The sequence below is a fragment of the Leptodactylus fuscus genome, chromosome 6 (assembly GCF_031893055.1).
Source record: "Leptodactylus fuscus isolate aLepFus1 chromosome 6, aLepFus1.hap2, whole genome shotgun sequence".
In the NCBI taxonomy this organism is placed as follows: domain Eukaryota; kingdom Metazoa; phylum Chordata; class Amphibia; order Anura; family Leptodactylidae; genus Leptodactylus; species Leptodactylus fuscus.
Genome location: NC_134270.1, coordinates 29,725,684 through 29,743,801, shown reverse-complemented (window position 1 = coordinate 29,743,801; position 18,118 = coordinate 29,725,684). Strand labels below are relative to the sequence as shown.

Genomic DNA, 18,118 nt, shown 5'->3' with positions numbered 1-18,118 from the left:
AGACCTGTTATTTCAAGCCTGCTTTTACTTTATTGAGGTAGGTCAATCGGGTTGTCCAGGATTTATTTTTTTATGGCCTACCCTAAAGCTATAGTCACATGACGGTGAATAATGGCCGTCATATGGCAGCATTAAATTCAATGAGTGAATGACGCTAGGTTCACACTAGCGTTCGGCAGTCCGTTCTGAGCTTTCCGTCTTCTGCATGAAGAAGACAGAAAGCTGTCAGACCGGGTCCGGCCGTGAGCAGGGGTGAGCGTTTTATGCTCTCCGCCGCAAAAACGTTTTTAAAAAACTGGTTTCGCGGCGGAGAGCATAAAACGCTCACCGCCGCTCATGGCCAGACATCTTTCATACCCATTCAAATGAATAGATATGAAAGAGTCCTGCAGGTTTCCGTCTCCTGCCTCTGTTTTGTTCAGGAAACAGAAACCTGCAAAACGGAGACCGGGCGCAGATGTGAACGAGCCCTGACATGAGCGTTATTATAATGGACCATCATCTTCTGTTTTTACGGATCCCTCCATACAAACGTATAGGAGACCTGTGAAAATGTCCATTCTTCACATTCGTCTTGCACCTTCGTCGTATGAACGTAGCCAGGTCCATTCCCTGTATAGTACAGACGTTGGAAGCAGCCTTGTAAGGGGATCTGTGCAGGAGGGGGGGCGCCTACCCCCACCGATCAAATATTTATGGCCTATCCTATCATAAATTCTGGACAACCCCTTTAAATATCACTAGTACTTGTAGCAGCCTTGCATACGTATACAACCGATCTCCTGAATGAGGACACAGACGTAAGCCTTCCTCTGAAATACTATCTAGCACCTGTCTGATAAAGGGTTAACAGCCTGAAATGTTGCTTATCCACAGCGACCCTTCATTATATCCACTACAGATTATAGATGATGTGATCATGTACAAAAAATAAAATAAAAAAATTTTACAATTAGAAAATAAAGAAAAAAATTGAAAAATGAGAGATTTCAGTTTTCGGTTCGAACAAATAAAAATAAAGGAAATATGTTTAAAGAGGACTTTTCATGTCCTTATAGATGTCCGGTATTATATAGTGCACTGAATTCAGTGCACTGTCAGATTTTTCAGTATGCGTCCCGATGCTAGAGATATCGTTGCTATTAGTGTCGGCACCGACATCTTTCCACTGTCAGATGGGCAGACTTTACGGCCTAGCGTCATCACTAGGCTATGAGGAATACCCCTCCTGACAGTACAAGGCTATGGAAGATGCTGTCAGAGGGGCGTTCCTTACCGTCCAATGATGACGCTAGGCTGTAAGGCCACCCATCTGACAGTGGAGGGATAACGGTGCCAAAAGTAACGGCACCGATATCTGCAGTGCTTGGGAGCATAACAGCAAAGATGACTTTGGCTTTCCATTGATATATAATACCGCACATCTCTGAGGACATGAAAGGTCCTCTTTAAAGTAAAAGCAAGCTTGAAATAGTGGGGTGCTGTCCTAATCTTTTATGGTTGGATATTACAAGGGAGTGTGGTCAGTGTCTTTGACACATGGCACCCCAATACAGAGCACTGCTGTCATATCACGTATAAAGGGTTGTCTACGATAGTCTCCAAGTAAAATAGCGCATGTTGTGGAAATTCACCATGCACTGATACAGATCCAAGTACTGTCTGCTGTACACACGCAGACAGCATACACACCGTCTGAATTAGGCCTAAGGGTGAGGCATCTCTAGCACCACTTTGAGGAGAAAGAGTGGGGCTCCTCATGTCCCCATTGGCAGAGGTCGAGCAACTGTCTAGCTGACAATTATCTCAGATTGGTCTAGAACCAAATTTTCATCACAGAAACTACCTACTCAGAACCATATAGTATTATATCGTCACGACCATTTTACTGTTGGCCTTCCAATTCTGCATGGTTGGTTCTCTTGATACATGTTCAAAGTGTAACGTCTAGTTTGGAGACATATCGTTAAAGGGATTGTCCAGGATATCCGATTCTATGACCTATCCTATCAAAGGTCAAAAATTTCTGATCAGTGTGTGTGTGGGGGGGCTGTATGGGGCTGCCACTGACACTCAATGGAAGTTGAGCTGCACTACCAGCGCCCAACCATTATACAGGGCATGGAGTCACCTGCTTCTGGCCCCATATTGTGTATAGTACACGTGCTAGAAGAGGATCAAATATTTATGGCCAATTCTAAAAATCTTATACCCTGGACAACTCCTTTAGCTGTTCAAACTTTTAAGGTGTCTGTACACCTTCCATAGCTTCAATTTAATCCCCAGCTATTCCTTTGGACTCCCCAGCTAACCCTACACTGTTCTTAGAGGGAAGAGCTTATCTCTCATTGAGAACAAAGAATCTGGTAGTATAAAATGGAACATGCCCAGTTCTTTATTTCCCAACATCCTCTTTCAGGGGAGAGTCAATAAAATAAAGATGGCCGACCCTGCCGGCTTTGCTCTTGTGTCTATGAGTCAATATGAAGAGGGGTTGGTCAAAGCTCCTAAACAATTTGTTGCGTAAACCTACTGCACATTTGCACCTAGTTGTTAATCCACTTCAGCCTCTGAAGAGGATGCTAGTCTTCAGCTGCTTCCACCCACATGACCAAAGGCAAACTACTTGAGCTGACCATACAGATAACGTCAACCTCCTGGATTTCAACATACCCCATCCTTACTGACAGATTTTTCCAATCTGAATAGGCAAGCTTGTGGGGCCCAGGGCATGTTGGCCAGCAATAGAGACCTGGTCTTCTAGTCATTGGCCAAATCTGAGCCATAGCAAGTAGATCACCTTCAGGTTTTGTAGGTGGGTTTAACCATAGCTTGCAATGCATTTGAACATGGCATTTTTGGTGTTTCATTCATTCATACAGTCCATTCAGCAACTTTATAGGAGTTTGTCAATGTTGTGAGGTAAATAGCAAGTCGCTTTATGGGATGGAAGCTTCCTTAAATCTGAGGATGTCAAGAGTTTCTTATCTTTTCAGACCATGTAGTTCAGGGTTTGAGGACTCTACCACTCCTAATCTTGTATCAGTGCCAAGGCTGGAACTCTTCTGAGTAAACAGTGCAACAGCGGGGTGGGGGATGGGGTGGGCTTATGTACATGTAGTGCCTATTTCCAGGATTTCTGTGGTGTAGTGCATCAAGCAGTCCACAGAGGATATAACCAGATATTAATATTCATATCCCAACTGCAGCCAAAGATCCTTTGTCTACTTGTATACTAGGTGGGACATTTCATGACAGATGGCCTATAGCCATGGATTGCCTCCAAGGCAGAAGACTTCCATTTTCCATTGTACTTCTTTGTGTATAAGCAGACTTGTGGATGGAACTCCTTTCCTGCTTGAGGGACCTGCACAGTGCAGACTAGAGCAAAGATCACCATCTTCCCTGACACTTTATGCTACAGAGTAATGAAATGTCATTTCTAGCCACTTCGAGGAAAGTCCATTAACCCTGATATCGGATCGGTCTTAGTCCTCATGTCTCTAAATAGCAAAGAGGTATCTTTGCAAGGGGATGCAGGCCTTTCCAGCAGTGAAGAGGTTACATGGACAAATGGTGTGTCCCAAGAAGAACCCCCTCAGAACTGAGAATGTAGACTTCTTCTCCAATGGATCCATTTCATCTACAACATACAATGGGGGCTTCTCCTCGATGTAAAGGACCTGATTCTTTGTCAGAGGCTGGTTGAGGAGACAGAGAGGGTAGGGGATGAGGGAGGAGGAAAATTGAGGAGTTCTAAAACGGCTACCCCTACGCTGCTCCTTCGGGTGAACATACAGGATGCTGCTACCCACTTATTGGTACGTGGGTTGTACTTCTCGATGGAGTTTAGGCTCGAGCTTCCATCATTGCCTCCTACCGCATAAAGCCACCCATCCATCGCCACCAGATCATGAGTGCTTCTGCAAACAGACAAGAATTTAGATACAGATCTAAAACAAGACATTCCATCGGGGTATGAAACGGGATTAGGGGGTCGGTATTCATGTTATGGTTCATTTATCAGGTATGAGATTCATTTCCCAACCAGTGGGGATATCAGAGGTTTAGTAATGGTCATTTAGTAGGTTTCTACTCAGTAGACAACTCTAAGGTCCTACAAGATCACAGATGGAAAGTAAGATTCTTGGAGGGGCCTTGTCTCTACATCTATATTGGTAAAGATATAAGAGGGGCTTCGTCAACATGTGTTAGCTGTTCCGTTTTTACAAGTCTTTTACTGTGTAAAGTTTTCATCACCAAAAATGGATTACTCCTCATTACAAAGTCTCCTGAGGCTATGCAGCAGGGGACTATAGAAATGCCCCCTCCCCAGTGCTAGCACCAATCTCCCAGCTGGAGCTTATCTGATGGCAGACAATCCTTCCCTGTTTGTGAAAACCTTCCTTTGATGTGATATAAACAGAAGAGATGGATTACATTGGAGGGAACATCCATTAGATGCATTTATTGTTAAAAAACTATTACGGTATGTCATAAGGTTGGTGACATGTAAGGCATATATACAAGGTAGGGTGCAGTCATGAATTTTAGCTTACCTCCTAATGTTCATCGGGGCCACGCTTTCCCATGTGTTTGCTTTTGGGTTGTATCTTTCCACAGAATTTAGACAGCTCGTGCCATCATTTCCCCCGGCCACATACAACATTCCCTCTAAAACGGCCACTCCGGCACTGCTGCGGCGGCTCAACATGTTGGCAATTGGAGTCCAAGTATTTATCTGCGAAAAATAAATATACTTTATAGGATTCAATGGATGCAACAGTACAATATAGAGGGAAAAATCATTTATAGTTTAGGGTTAGGGTCATCTGAATCAGATGGCCTTTTCTCCTTGTGAATCGGCGTCTTCGTTGCTGAGATATTACTGTTTTTGTCAAAATGCAAATAAGATTTTTGGAACAAAAAGGGTGTTGTCATTGCTCTAAAGAAATGAGTGACAACGCCCTTGTTACTCCAAAGAGCTCTTTTGCATATTGACAAAAAAGTGATATCTTGGCAAGAGAGGCAGCGAATCCCAAGGAGAAAACAGTGTTTGATTCAGGTAACCGTAACCTATCTGTAGGGCTGAATTGACATGCTGTGCTCTGCGCGACACACTCCCTTTAAGGCCAGGGACCCATTTGGCATAAACTCCGTGGACTAAAGGAATTCTACCATTGGAATCCCTTATTTTCTACAAAGGCCACGTTGGAATAGCCTTTATAAAGTCTATTCTTCTCTTTCCTTTATTAATCTGATCCGCGGCATTGTTTTTGTGAATTTCCTTTTTGCTTCCGCCTGCACATGAGTCTTCAGAAAGCACAGGGGTATCCTCTGTTCTCTCTGTTCTCCTCTGTCTTCTTTTCCTGATCACCCCTTCACCGTGTCATCAGCTGGAAGAGCCGACTGCATGTCAGTTCGGCTATTCTCCTGTGGCCAAACAAACATGCGCAGTTGGCTCTGCCGGCTGATGATGTGTCCGATGATGCAGCGAAGAGGCGTCAGGAGAAGACGACACAGGTGTCGCTGGAGAGTGTTTGGAGATCACAGGCGACGCCCCCTGTGCTTTCTGAAGACTCATTTGCATATGGAAGAAAAAAGAAAATTCAAAGAAACGGCGGCACGGATTAGAATAACAAAGGTAGGAGAAGAATAGCCTTTATAAGTGACCTATAGTGCTCGTTCACTCGGGGGGTGAATTTTGCCACCGAGAGTGGCGCGGGGAGCCGCGTCACTCTCGGGTCAAAACCCGCCTGCCACGACCGTCGCGGTTTCTCCCTCCAGAGTCGGCTCAAATAAATGGGCCGACTCCGGAGGATGCTGCCGCCAGGAATCCGCCTGAAGAAAGGGCAGCTCGCTTCTTTTTTCCGCTAGCGGCAACGCTAGTGGTCTCCATAGACTACCATTATATGGAGGCGGATTTTGAGGCGAAATCCGCTGTCAAAATCCGCCTCCTTGCCCCCGTGTGAACTAACCCTTTTAGATAAAAGGGATTCTAATGATAGAATCAATCCCTTTAACCGCAGAATTTTACAGTCACTGCAATCTAGCGAATCCCATCTACATATAGCAGAAAAATACGCTCAGCGGACACGCAGCATGTCAATTATAGCTTTGGAAACGCCAGTGTTTTTCCTGTAGGTATAAAGGAAGCAGAAAGTCTGCCGATGAAACACTGCAGGTGACCACAGAGGTCATCAATATTATAGTTCTGGAAAATCCCATTAGTTTTATTTTATTTTTTTAAAGTAGATTATGAGCCCCATATAGAGATCACAATGTACATTGTTTTTCCTATCAGTATGTCTTTGTAGAATGGGAGGAAATCCACGCAAACACGGGGAGAACATACAGACTCTTTGCAGATGTTGTTCCTGGCGGGATACAAACCCAGGACTCCAGCGCTGCAAGGCTACAGTGCTAACCACTGAGCCACCATTACTTTTGCCATACACATTAGACAAATTCTACCTGAACCCGTAGAATTTAGCAGACATGGTTTATTCCCCTCGTCCTACACTTGCATGTATAACTGCTATCTAAGGTGCGTGGCTACTTTTACCGCCACCAATGAATGCGTGGTCGCTGGTTAATACTACGTTCACTGACTGCCACATTCACCCATGCTTTCCCCACACTTAATATGTTGAATAAAACATAGAAAAAACACGTGAAAAACAATGTTGATCATTAGCAGAAAATGAAAACCATTTGCTTCTCCGGCTAACATTAGCCAAGCTATTTATACCTTCCCATTTAGCACTTGTCACCCGGGTAGAAATTGGTTTGGCATACCACGGCCGGGAAATAATTAGCACTTCTAATTAATAAAGTATTCAATGTATGTAGACGGCAAAACAATATAGGACGGAGATACTCTTGTGGGGAACACCATGATGGGGCTCAGGAAACGTCCGTCTATATTTGTGACTTAGAAATATGTCAAGTATTCCAAGAGTAAGGAACTTGAGAGGACAATAAATATTATACCCAATAATGACCTTCTAGAGAGACAGAATGGGCAGAATATGTTGCATATGGGTGAAGGCGTAGAGGTGAGGGGTGGGCCTGGGGCTGGTCCCAATCACATGACTATGGGCAGGGGCGTAATTACCATAGAGGCAGCGGAGGCGGCTGCCACAGGGCCTGGGCCATTAGGGGGCCCGGTGACAGCTGCTACCGCTGCGTTTTTTTTTTTTTTTTAATAGGCCGTTACGGGCCCTATTTACGGGCCCTATTTACAGGCCCAGCCAGGATCGGTAAGTGACACCGCGGGCCCCACAAATACTATCGTTATACTCGAGGGTCTTTGCAGACCCCCGAGTATAATGATCTGTGGACCAGGAGAGGTAAGGGAACGTAAAAATACTTACCTCTACTTACCTCTCCACGATCCTGCCAGGCCTCCTTCCTACTTGTCTGACGTCTCTGATGTCACATGAACCCGACCTGCTTCCCGGGTCATGTGACGTCCGACGTCATTAGAGAAGGACGAGAGCGGCCGACAGCATAGGAGCCGGAGACAGGTAAGCAACTGTTTTTTTTTTATGTTTTTATTCCCCCGGGTCTCTGATTATTATACTCTGGGGTCTGAAAAGACCCCAGAGTATAATAATTGTTTATGGGTGTCCACAGTGGAGCATAATACTGTGTGCAGGGGATACTATTAGGGATAATACTGTGTGCAGGGGACACTATTGGGGATAATATTGTGTGCAGGGGCCACTATTGGGGATAATACTGTGTGCAGGGCCACTAAGGGACATAATACTGTATGCAGGGGCCACTAATGGACATAATACTGTGTGCAGGGGCCACTAAGGGACATAATACTGTATGCCGGGGCCACTAATGGACATAATACTGTGTGCAGGGGCCACAATGGTGGATAATACTGTGTGCAGGGGCCACTAAGGAACATAATACTGTGTGCAGGGGCCACTAAGGGACATAATACTGTGTACAGGGGCCACTAATGGACATAATAGTGTGTGCACGGGCTACAATGGGGGATAATACTGTGTGCAGGGGCCACTATGGGACATAATACTGTGTGCAGGGCTTACTAAGGAAGATAATAGTGTGCGGAGGAGGGGTCGGTCAAGGTCTTCGGCGGCGGTGTCGGTTGGGGAAGGGGGGCCCCATGTCAAAAGTTCGCCACGGGGCCCCACCATTCCTAGTTACGCCACTGACTATGGGTCAGAACCGGCATGGACGTCCTAGGGGCAACAAGGGAAATAAAGACTGGACAGGGTAGATACTGTTAAATTAGTGTATTATGGTTAATCGGTGAAAATTAAAGAAAACAAAAACTTTCATTCACGATAAAGTATTAAAGTTTATATTGCAAATTATTGTAACTTCCCAGGCAGTTACCGCCCCCAGTTTGTACCTCTGACAGAAGGCTCCAATGTCATGTGAATAGAGTCTAATCTGTAATATCAGACAGGCCATAAATATATTCTGTCTGCTAGACATCTCTGGTAAACACTCAAGTGCTCACAGAGGTGTCTTAAGAACACTGGAAACCACTTAAAGCAGAAGAGACTGCTCTCTACTGGTGACACCCTGAACTGCGTGGAATACTACCAATGGTCAGACACTGCATGCAATGCTATATATCAACCAGCAGCCCCTCTCCTCATAGTAGAATGGAGAATGGAAGGTGTCAGCCGCAGTATTACATGAATAAGGTTAAACCAACTTAGCTCAAGAGGTGATCCAAGTTCCTAATTCAAGTAACCGCACCTTCTATAACAGAAACATATCAGACTACAACCCCCATGTTATGTAAGGAAATTACAGCAGACGTCCAATTATCAAACCACTGGTCATAAAAGAATAGTACATGTGAATATAAGAAACTTTGTAATATCTCTAATTAACCACTTCAGTCCCGGGCCGATTTGCATTTAAAAAAGGGATTTAAAAAACTTCTTTGATTAGTTTTCCCTCTCGGTTACGGTAATTTTTATGTAGCTGGGAGCGGGCTAGAACCGGTGATGTGTACGTGATATTTCTGTTTTTTTTTTTATTATTTAACTTTTCGCTTTATCATTTTATTTTATTTTTCTTTACAATGCGCCCCTCCCCAAGGTCATAATAGACTTTGTAGGGCATTTTAACAGTATTTTTTTCCGTCTGATTTCCCCTGTAAGTGAGACAGAGTCATTTAGAGCTTATCTAGGTGTCTGGTCCCTGGCAGATCTCATGACTGCAAGGTCAGAGGGGAGCCACATCATGGCGGCTCCGATAGAAGTATAAGCAGCGCTTATTGATCGCAAGCGGGAAAGCAGGGATGGTGATAAACCGTCCCTACCTTCTCTATAGGAGCTCCAGCTGTAGTTACAACTGTCTCTCTGGTTCTGTAGCTGAGCAGGTACATCCTTGCAGGGTTAAAGAGGACCTTTCATGGGTTTGGGCACAGGCAGTTCTATATACTGCTGGAAAGCCGATAGTGTGCTAAATTCAATGCACTGTTGGCTTTCCCGATCTGTGCCCCGGGTGAAGAGCTATCGGTCCCGGTACCATAGCTCTTTACAGTCAGAAGGCGTTTCTGACAGTCTGTCAGGAACGTCCTTCTCCACTATTATCTGTGTTTTTTCCCAGCAGCCTCCTCCTCCTCCTCCCCTCTCTATAGACTAATATATAAAATGAAGCTCAGCTTGATAAATGGAGAAGGAAACAGATTTCTTTAACAAGATATATTACAAAGTTTCTTATATTCACCTGCACTATCCTTTAGCACAGGGAAACAAGTCAATAATAAATCATTGATTCTAGTTATTTACCTGAGGCTCATATTTTTCCACTGTGGCGAGGTGAGAAGAACTGTCATATCCCCCAACCGCATAAAGATTACCATCTAAAAATATGAAAGAGACATTACAGTAAAAAGTAATATACATAGGAACATTAGCAGCAAATAATATTACATTTATATATAAACATGCCTATATCTGTAGTTACTATTTAGTATGGGGCTTAGTCTGTCCCCAGCTTATCCCCTTCTACAGAAGAATCAAATGTGCAAAACAAAAAGAAAACATGTGAAAGGGGTTTCACAAACAGGTGGTTTTTTAGGACAACTTTGCAGGTTTAAGGCAGGGGCCCCACGTTGTGAAAACGCAGCATTTTACATCACCTGCAAAGTGGATGGGGCTCTGGCTAATTCCATCCATGCATTGCAGAAGCAAATCGGCAGCAGAAATGCTATGATTCCAAAAACACTCGCATTTTTGCAAATCACAGCATGTCAATAATACCTACAGAAATGCTGGTGTTGTCCATATAGGTATAATAGAAGCAGAAAGTACACTGAGGAAAACTCTGTGGATTTGTGTGCAAAAAACGCTGCAGAAAAAAACTGCAATGTGTTTCCACTGTGGTCTTTTCTGCAGTGGTTCTCACTAGTGGGGTATGAAAGCATTTTCTAGTAGGCCATAGAGAAGGGTGTTATAGAAGTTTAAAGAGGACCTTTCCATATACTGCTGGAAAGCCGACAGTGCACTGAATTCCGATCTGTGGCCTGGGTAAAGCGATATCGGTCCTGGTACCGTAGCGCTTTACAGTAAGAAGGGCGCCTATCGCGCTTTACTGTGAGAGCGGGGAGGAACGCGTTCCTCCCTGCTCACACTGTACAGTGCGATATGCGCTGCTGTGGAGAAGGACGTTCCTGACAGACTGTCAGGAACGCCCTTCTGACTGTAAAGAGCTACGGTACCGGCACCGCTAGCTCTTCACCCGGGGCACAGATCGGGAAATCCGACAGTGCGCTGAATTATGAGGGCATGGACTAGCATCAGTTTCAGGGGTGAGGAAGGAACGGATTTGATGAATGTTCTTGAGTTGGAGGCAGCAAAAGGTGTTGTAGGTTTGGATGTGTGGCTTGAATGATAAGTCAGAGTCAAAGGTTAACCCAAGGCAACAGACCTGTGGGACTGCTTTAAGTGTGGTACCATTACATCTGAGAGATGGGTCAGGTAGGGGGGCTGTGTGAGAAGGGGTGAAGATGATGAACTCCGTTTTCTCCATGTTGAATTTGAGAAAGCGGAAGGAGAGGAAGGAGGCTACGGCTGCACTCTAGACAACAGAGAGGTAATGTCTGGTCCAGAGACATATATTTGAGTGTCATCAGCATAACAGTGGTATTGATAACTATGGCATTCTATGAGCTGGCCAAGGGAGAGGGTGTGTGTTGGGGGAGGAGGTATCTTATACAACCCCTTTAATTTTTAGGTTTAGTGTTAAAACAGACAACTAGATTATGAATAATATGCACAGTGTACATGACATGTCATTTGTGACAAAAAGGATACGGTAGGGTTTTTGCAGGATTAAAAAAAAAAAGGCATCTTTCTTCCGAAAATTGTGCCCCACCTCTCCATATTTTGTGCATGGCATTGCAACTCAGCTCCATTAAAAGTAATGGGACTCATAACATAACTTTTTAAAGCACCCATGTTTTTCTAATCCTGGACACCCCCTTTAAAGTCTTAAAGGCAGAAATAGACTCACCTAGTGTTGCGACACGGACATATCTACGTCTGGTGCTCATAGCAGCTATGGACGTCCATGTTCCTGTGAGGGGGTCATACCGCTCTGCACTGCAATGATATATAATTACTTTATAACTAATATTATGCCAAGGATAGCCATAGATCAAAGGTAATGCCTCACAGTGATTTGAAAGCTGGACACAATTCCTTGCTTTCACCATATCACATACCCAAGTGCTGCTTATTAGAGATGAGCGAACAGTAAAATGTTCGAGGTTCGATATTCTTTTCGAGCAGACCCTCAATATTCGACTACTCAAATCGAATATCGAACCCTATTATAGTCTATGGGGGGAAAATGCTCGTTTCAGGGGTAGGCAACGTTCGATCAAATTATACTTACTAAGTCCACGAGTGAGGGTCGGGCTGGATCCTCTGAGAAGTCTTCTCCTTGCAGCGTCCCCGCGGCATCTTCCGGCTCTGAATTCACTCTGCCAGGCATCGGCCCTGGGCAGAGCCGACTGCGCATGCATGCACATGCGCAGTCGGCTCCGCCCAGGCCCGATGCCTGGCAGAGTGAATGAAGAGCCGGAAGACACCGCGGGGAAGCTGCACGGAGAAGACTTCTAAAGGTAGGAGAAGAACCAGCGTTGATTGGCCTACTGTAAAATCAATGCTGGTTCTGCATCAAACTTTTACATTCAAAAAATCGATCGAGTACGAGTATTTCAAATAACGTAGTATTCGATCGAATACCTACTCGATCGAGTATTACTCGCTCATCTCTACTGCTTATCAAATGCCCTTGCTTAATTGATCATCAGCAAGTGTGACCACCAAGTTTTGGTACTTTACTGGTCTGGAGCAATTAGAAACATTTTAACAATGCCAAGGAGGAAAGACATCAGCAATGATCATAGAGAAACAATTGCTGCTACCCATCATTTTGGGGTATAAGGTTTCCAAACAATTTGAAGTTCATTATTCTACAGTGAGAAAGATTAATCACAAGTTGAAAACACGTAGCTGTACGTTATCCTTCCCATCCTAAATAAAGGAAACAAGCCTGCTGGGAAAATTAATGTAATGTACCTGTTCAAGCAAGAAGCCCCGTCATATCCACCCGCAGCGTACAAGAGTCCATGCAGTACTGCTACACCAAGACAACTGCGCCGGGTGCCCATGGAGACCTCCGGCTGCCAAGTGTTTGTCACCGGATCATAGGACTCTACTGTAGCAAGATCAGATGTTCCATCATACCTGGGATTGGAGAAAATAGTGTCAGCTTCAGATGGTAATAACATTATAAGAGACCTTCCATACTTGGGGACCGTCCATACTGTGTGTGATGTTTGTTTAGCAGATGTTGAAAACAAGTCAGTGCTAGAGGTGTCGGGCAGTATACTTGGTTGAACGTTCACGTGAATGGGGAGGACAAGAGTAATAGCTGTCAGCAGATGGCTACTGAAGGTGTACGGCCACTGGTCACTGAATTCTGTACTTACCCACCCACTGCATAAAGCTTATTGCCGATAGCTGCTACACCCACTCGGGCTCGTCTTGTGGACATAGAAGCCACCATGTGCCATCGGTCAGTACGGGTATCATATGCTTCACAGTCGCCATGTATAGCAAAGAGACTGCCACCACCTACAAAGAGAAAAGCAAACAGCTAAAGTAAAGATCAGACCTAAACATTTGCAGGTCACTTTGTATGAGTGATCCAGATCTACTCCGATCTATAATAGGTATAGCAGCATAAATGGCCTCTCGGCTTAGAAACGAACAGTTTAACCTCCTCACCTACAGCAAAGAGCACAGTGCTGGCTCCCTCGCAGCGCCTTGGTCGTGTTCGACTGTTGCTAAGAACCCCCCGCTGTTCTGGCATCAGGTGGTACTTCAGCGCCTCGATCAAAAGGTCTTTACACTCTGAATGATGGCGTACAAGAAGTTCGGTGTCTACACTGCTCATCAGAAAATCCCTGCTCAGCAAGGGTAGCCGCACACACTTCATTAACTGTAGGAGCAACCAGAAATACCTATATCATAGCTGGTGACACTGAACTATTATGTTTTACCATAATAGGGCATTGTGGGATAGAATTCCCATATGCGCCAGACCAATATTACATCCCTCTATGGTCCCTAAGCAATGCGATGTGTTGCATATTGTACAAGTAAGGCTATTTTCACACTATGCACCCGCAAATTTAATGCATTTAGTTCACACGGTGCAAAATAGGGAATTTTCCTACAAATATCTGCAGCAGGTTTGGAAAACTGCATGGAAGCCTGGCCTTGCATTAACACTACAGATGTCATTAGCTATGTTGGCAGCCATGTTTTCCATCCATGTCTGTATATATTGGGCAACACATCAGATGCTTCAGACAAATTCTTTATCTCGTACACATCCAGGTTCCTCACCCGTGGAACGTGCTGTCTTCTACCATCCACATCATGTTTGACCCAGTTAAGGACAGCTCGATACACCTCCTCCTCAGAAGGGACATTCAGACTGTCACTGGAGATAAGGTCCAGCACCTGAGGACCACAAAAACATTATCTGTTAGAGATTACGACAGGAGGACCATGACATTAAGAAGAAGTATGTTCTCACCATTTCATTTATTAATACCATCTAAAATCGAGAGAAAAGTCCTGCATGGAGGTGCCTTATAAATCCGGCGGAAACTGGGCAGACCCCATTAGAGTCTAATGGGTCCATGGGTAACCACCATTTTAGCGTATGGGCTCTCCGTCTTTTGGGTCCCCATCCAGACTCGAATGATGGAGAGCTGAATGCTAGCGTGAATCTGGCATAATCTGCAATATGAGGATAAGTTCACATGGGGATTTTTGGTCCAGATTTTGACGTGGGAAGCCACGTCAGAATCTGGTCCAAAAAACCTCTCTCGCAACTGGATGTCGTTGCAGTGCATCAGCATCCAGTTGCGGCATTCTGCTCCAGATTAGGCCCAAATGAATAAGCCTAGCTGGGAGGGAGTGTCGCGAGGCAGATGTTCGCAGCTGAATTAGCCACAGAATCCGCGTCATAATGTGGACCAAAAAACCCTCTGTGAACTTACCCTCACTGCAGTATTATGAGGGCAGCCATCTTTAGGGAGGGTTCACACGATGTCTTTTGGCTCGTAATCTGGCACGTATTTTGCGGCCGTGATTTTGCAATCCATCCAATCCATTGAAATCAATGGGAGCGTGAACGGCCCGCAAAAGCTCCCGCGGCGTCTACGTGCCAGATTACGAGCCAAAAGATATCGTGTGAACCCTCCCTCACTGAGCTGGGGCTCAGCTCTTTTAACAGTAGTTTATTGTTTTATAGCAACAAAACCTGGTCGGACCATAGGTCTGATGTAACCTGAACTAACAACATCATCAGGACCTATTAATGCTATAAATTGGTGTTATCAGGCCCATGGACAGGCTGGGACATGTATCCGTAATTTAACTGCAAAAATGTCCCCGGTACTACACTCGTGTGAAATCAGTCTTACAAAAGCTGCAAAAAAAAAAAAATACAACTGTTAACTTCCATTGTAACGCTGCCTTCTGATAAGATGCCGAGAAGTGATCTCTACAGAGCAGGACGTGTAAGACTATTATGAGGCTCAGTGCCCAGAGTGAGAACTGCAAAATCTCCAAAAATGTGACCTAAATGACATGATATATTCTGACAATACATTCCTTGTTGAAAATAGTGATCAGGTGTCCAATAAGAATGCAAGGACGCCTCGGTGCGACATATTTATTATAACTCATATGCGAGTTATATAGGAAATTTATATAGGACATTTCTAATGCACGGCCATGTGCCTGATTTATTAAAAGAAAAATGATCGATTTATTGATAATTCGGGTCGAGGTCGATCGGGGCTTTTATTATGAATAGAGTCGGAAAGAAGCAAAAAAAGGGATTGCAAAAATCAAGCGGCATTTGAAGACAAAGGTTTAGAAGTGCATAGGAAACAATAGGAAGTCACAAAGTATAAAAGCCCAGAAGGTGAGGAGTTAATGGGTAGCATACAAAAATATCTTGGAGAAGAACATAGTAGCAGCCGAAAACAGGAAATATCACACAGTAATGTGACAAAACAACAGCTTGACAGAGACGCTGGCAGCCGGTGACTCTTGCCTGCAGGAAGTAACACAAATAATCATTAAAAATGTGTAGAGGAAACACAGTGGGAATCGATCCATTGAATCCGAACAGCTGGGGACGGTTGCAGCTGATGCGCTGGCAGCTTCCTGTAATGGAGTTCCCCTTGCATTATGTATTACAGGCTGTTGCTAGGAGACATGGCGATTATACACGGCCGCCTGGGTCAAGTTGTGTGTGTGTGTGTGTGTGTGTGTGTGTGTGTGTGTGTGAGGGGGTTTAGAAAGATGTGTATACTGTGTGGGAAGATGGAAGAAAATCATCTGAGTAACGCTTACTGTGAGGGATTAGACAAAACCAAGATCAGGTGGGAGCGAGACGTGGGGGGAACATCTCCCCGAGCCGGTCTGCTGCGTTCTGTAGTTTTAATCTGAAAACGGTTTTACTTGGCTGAATAATTCCTGTTATACGAAAGAGATTATCGGCGGTATAAAAGGCGACTCTCACTGCCAAGAATCGGAGCAGGTTTTGCAATTCCAATGACCAGTCCAAGTCTCCATGAATGGTCTGTGTAGGACACTAGTAGAATACATAAAACCGGCCCTCAGGGAATCAAAGGTTTTATCTTCCTGTACTGGATGAGATAGAATATTAGGAAATGTGTCTGTACACTATGCTGAAGATATACGCATGATAGATAGATAGATAGATACAGTGTTGGCCAAAAGTATTGGCACCCCTTCAATTCTGTCAGATAATACTCAGGTTCTTCCAGAAAATGATTGCAATCACACATTCTTTGGTATTATTATCTTCATGTAATTTGTCTTCAATGGAATGGAAAACCACAAAAAGAATTGTCAAAAAGCCAAATTGGATCTCCTCATACCTCACCGACCGCACATTCAGCGTCTCCCACTCGCACACCACCTCCTCAGCGCTCCCTCTCTCTGTAGGTGTCCCCCAGGGCTCTGTCCTAGGACCCCTCCTGTTCTCCATCTACACCCTTGGCCTGGGCCAACTCATAGAATCTCATGGCTTTCAGTACCATTGCTATGCCGATGACACCCAAATCTACATCTCTGGACCAGACATTACCTCCCTGCTGGCCAGAATTCCAGATTGTCTAGCGGCCGTAGCCTCCTTCCTCTCCTCCCGCTTTCTCAAACTCAACATGGAGAAAACAGAGTTTATCATCTTCAGCCCATCCTGTACGGCCCCTCCACCTGACCCATCTATCAAAGTTAATGGAACCACAATTACCCCTGTCCCACAGGCCCGATGCCTTGTGGTAACCCTGGACTCTGACCTATCCTTCAAGCCACATATTCAAGCCCTCAACACCTCCTGCCGCCTCCAGCTCAAGAACATCCACCGAATTCGCCCCTTCCTCACCCAGGAAACTACCAAGATGCTTGTCCAGGCCCTCATAATCTCCCGCCTAGACTACTGCAACACCCTTCTCCATGGACTCCCAGCTAACACCCTCGCCCCCCTCCAGTCCACCTTAAACTGCGCTGCCCGCTTAATCCACCTCACGCCCCGATCTTCATCAGCTGCTCCCCTCTGCCAGTCCCTCCACTGGCTACCCATAGCCCAGCGAATTGAGTTCAAGCTACTAACACTAACATACAAAGCCATCCACAACCTGGCCCCTCCATACATCTCTGAACTAATCTCCCGCTACCTGCCCACACGTAACCTCAGATCCTCCAATGACCTCCTACTCCGCTCTGCTCTCATCCGCTCCTCACACAACCGTCTCCAAGATTTCTCCCGTGCATCCCCCATACTCTGGAACTCCTTACCACGACACATAAGACTGATCCCCACAATCACAGGATTCAAGAAGGCCCTGAAGACTCATCTATTCAGGAAGGCCTACAACCTCCAATAACACTATCACCGCACCACCATCTGTACAGTCTCCCCCTCTCCTTCTGTCTCTACCCCCCTTCCCTCATAGATTGTAAGCCCTCGCGGGCAGGGCCCTGTACCCCACTGTGCCAGTCAGTCATTGTTAGCATTATATCTACCTGTACATTCTGTGTATTGTATGTAACCCCCAAATGTAAAGCACCATGGAATTAATGGTGCTATATAAATTAATAATAATAATAATAATAATTCTACAGCAAACATAAAAAAAGGGGGTGGACAAAAGTATTGGAACTGTTTGAAAAATCATGTGATGCTTCTCTAATTTATGTAATTAACAGCACCTGTTACTTACCTGAGGCACCTAACAGGTGGTGGCAATAACTAAATAACACTTGCAGCCAGATGAAATGGATTAAAGTTGACTCAACCTCTGTCCTGTGTCCTTGTGTCTACCACATTGAGCATGGAGAAAAGAAAGAAGACCAAAGGACTGTCTGAGGACTTGAGAAGCAAAATTGTGAGGAAGCATGCACAATCTCAAGGCTACAAGTCCATCTCCAAAGACCTGAATGTTCCTGTGTCTACCGTACGAAGTGTCTTCAAGAAGTTTAAAGCCCAT

At 44.9% G+C, this 18,118-nt stretch overlaps 1 protein-coding gene across 4 annotated transcripts in view; it reads right to left on the bottom strand.

The window, feature by feature from the left end:
* Window positions 1–414: 414 nt before the first annotated feature.
* The window catches only part of KLHL17 (kelch like family member 17), a 47,897-nt gene continuing 30,193 nt past the window's right edge, over window positions 415–18,118 (bottom strand). For all 4 annotated transcript variants that reach the window (XM_075279676.1, XM_075279675.1, XM_075279677.1 and 1 more), the window contains 8 exons: window positions 13,929–14,045; window positions 13,305–13,518; window positions 13,007–13,151; window positions 12,594–12,761; window positions 11,521–11,609; window positions 9,795–9,868; window positions 4,560–4,741; window positions 415–3,923 (listed from right to left, as the gene is read on the bottom strand). In XM_075279676.1, the coding sequence (XP_075135777.1) occupies window positions 3,695–3,923; window positions 4,560–4,741; window positions 9,795–9,868; window positions 11,521–11,609; window positions 12,594–12,761; window positions 13,007–13,151; window positions 13,305–13,518; window positions 13,929–14,045 (1,218 nt within the window). In that variant the 3' untranslated portion in view covers window positions 415–3,694. The remainder of the gene's footprint in view (window positions 3,924–4,559; window positions 4,742–9,794; window positions 9,869–11,520; window positions 11,610–12,593; window positions 12,762–13,006; window positions 13,152–13,304; window positions 13,519–13,928; window positions 14,046–18,118) is intronic.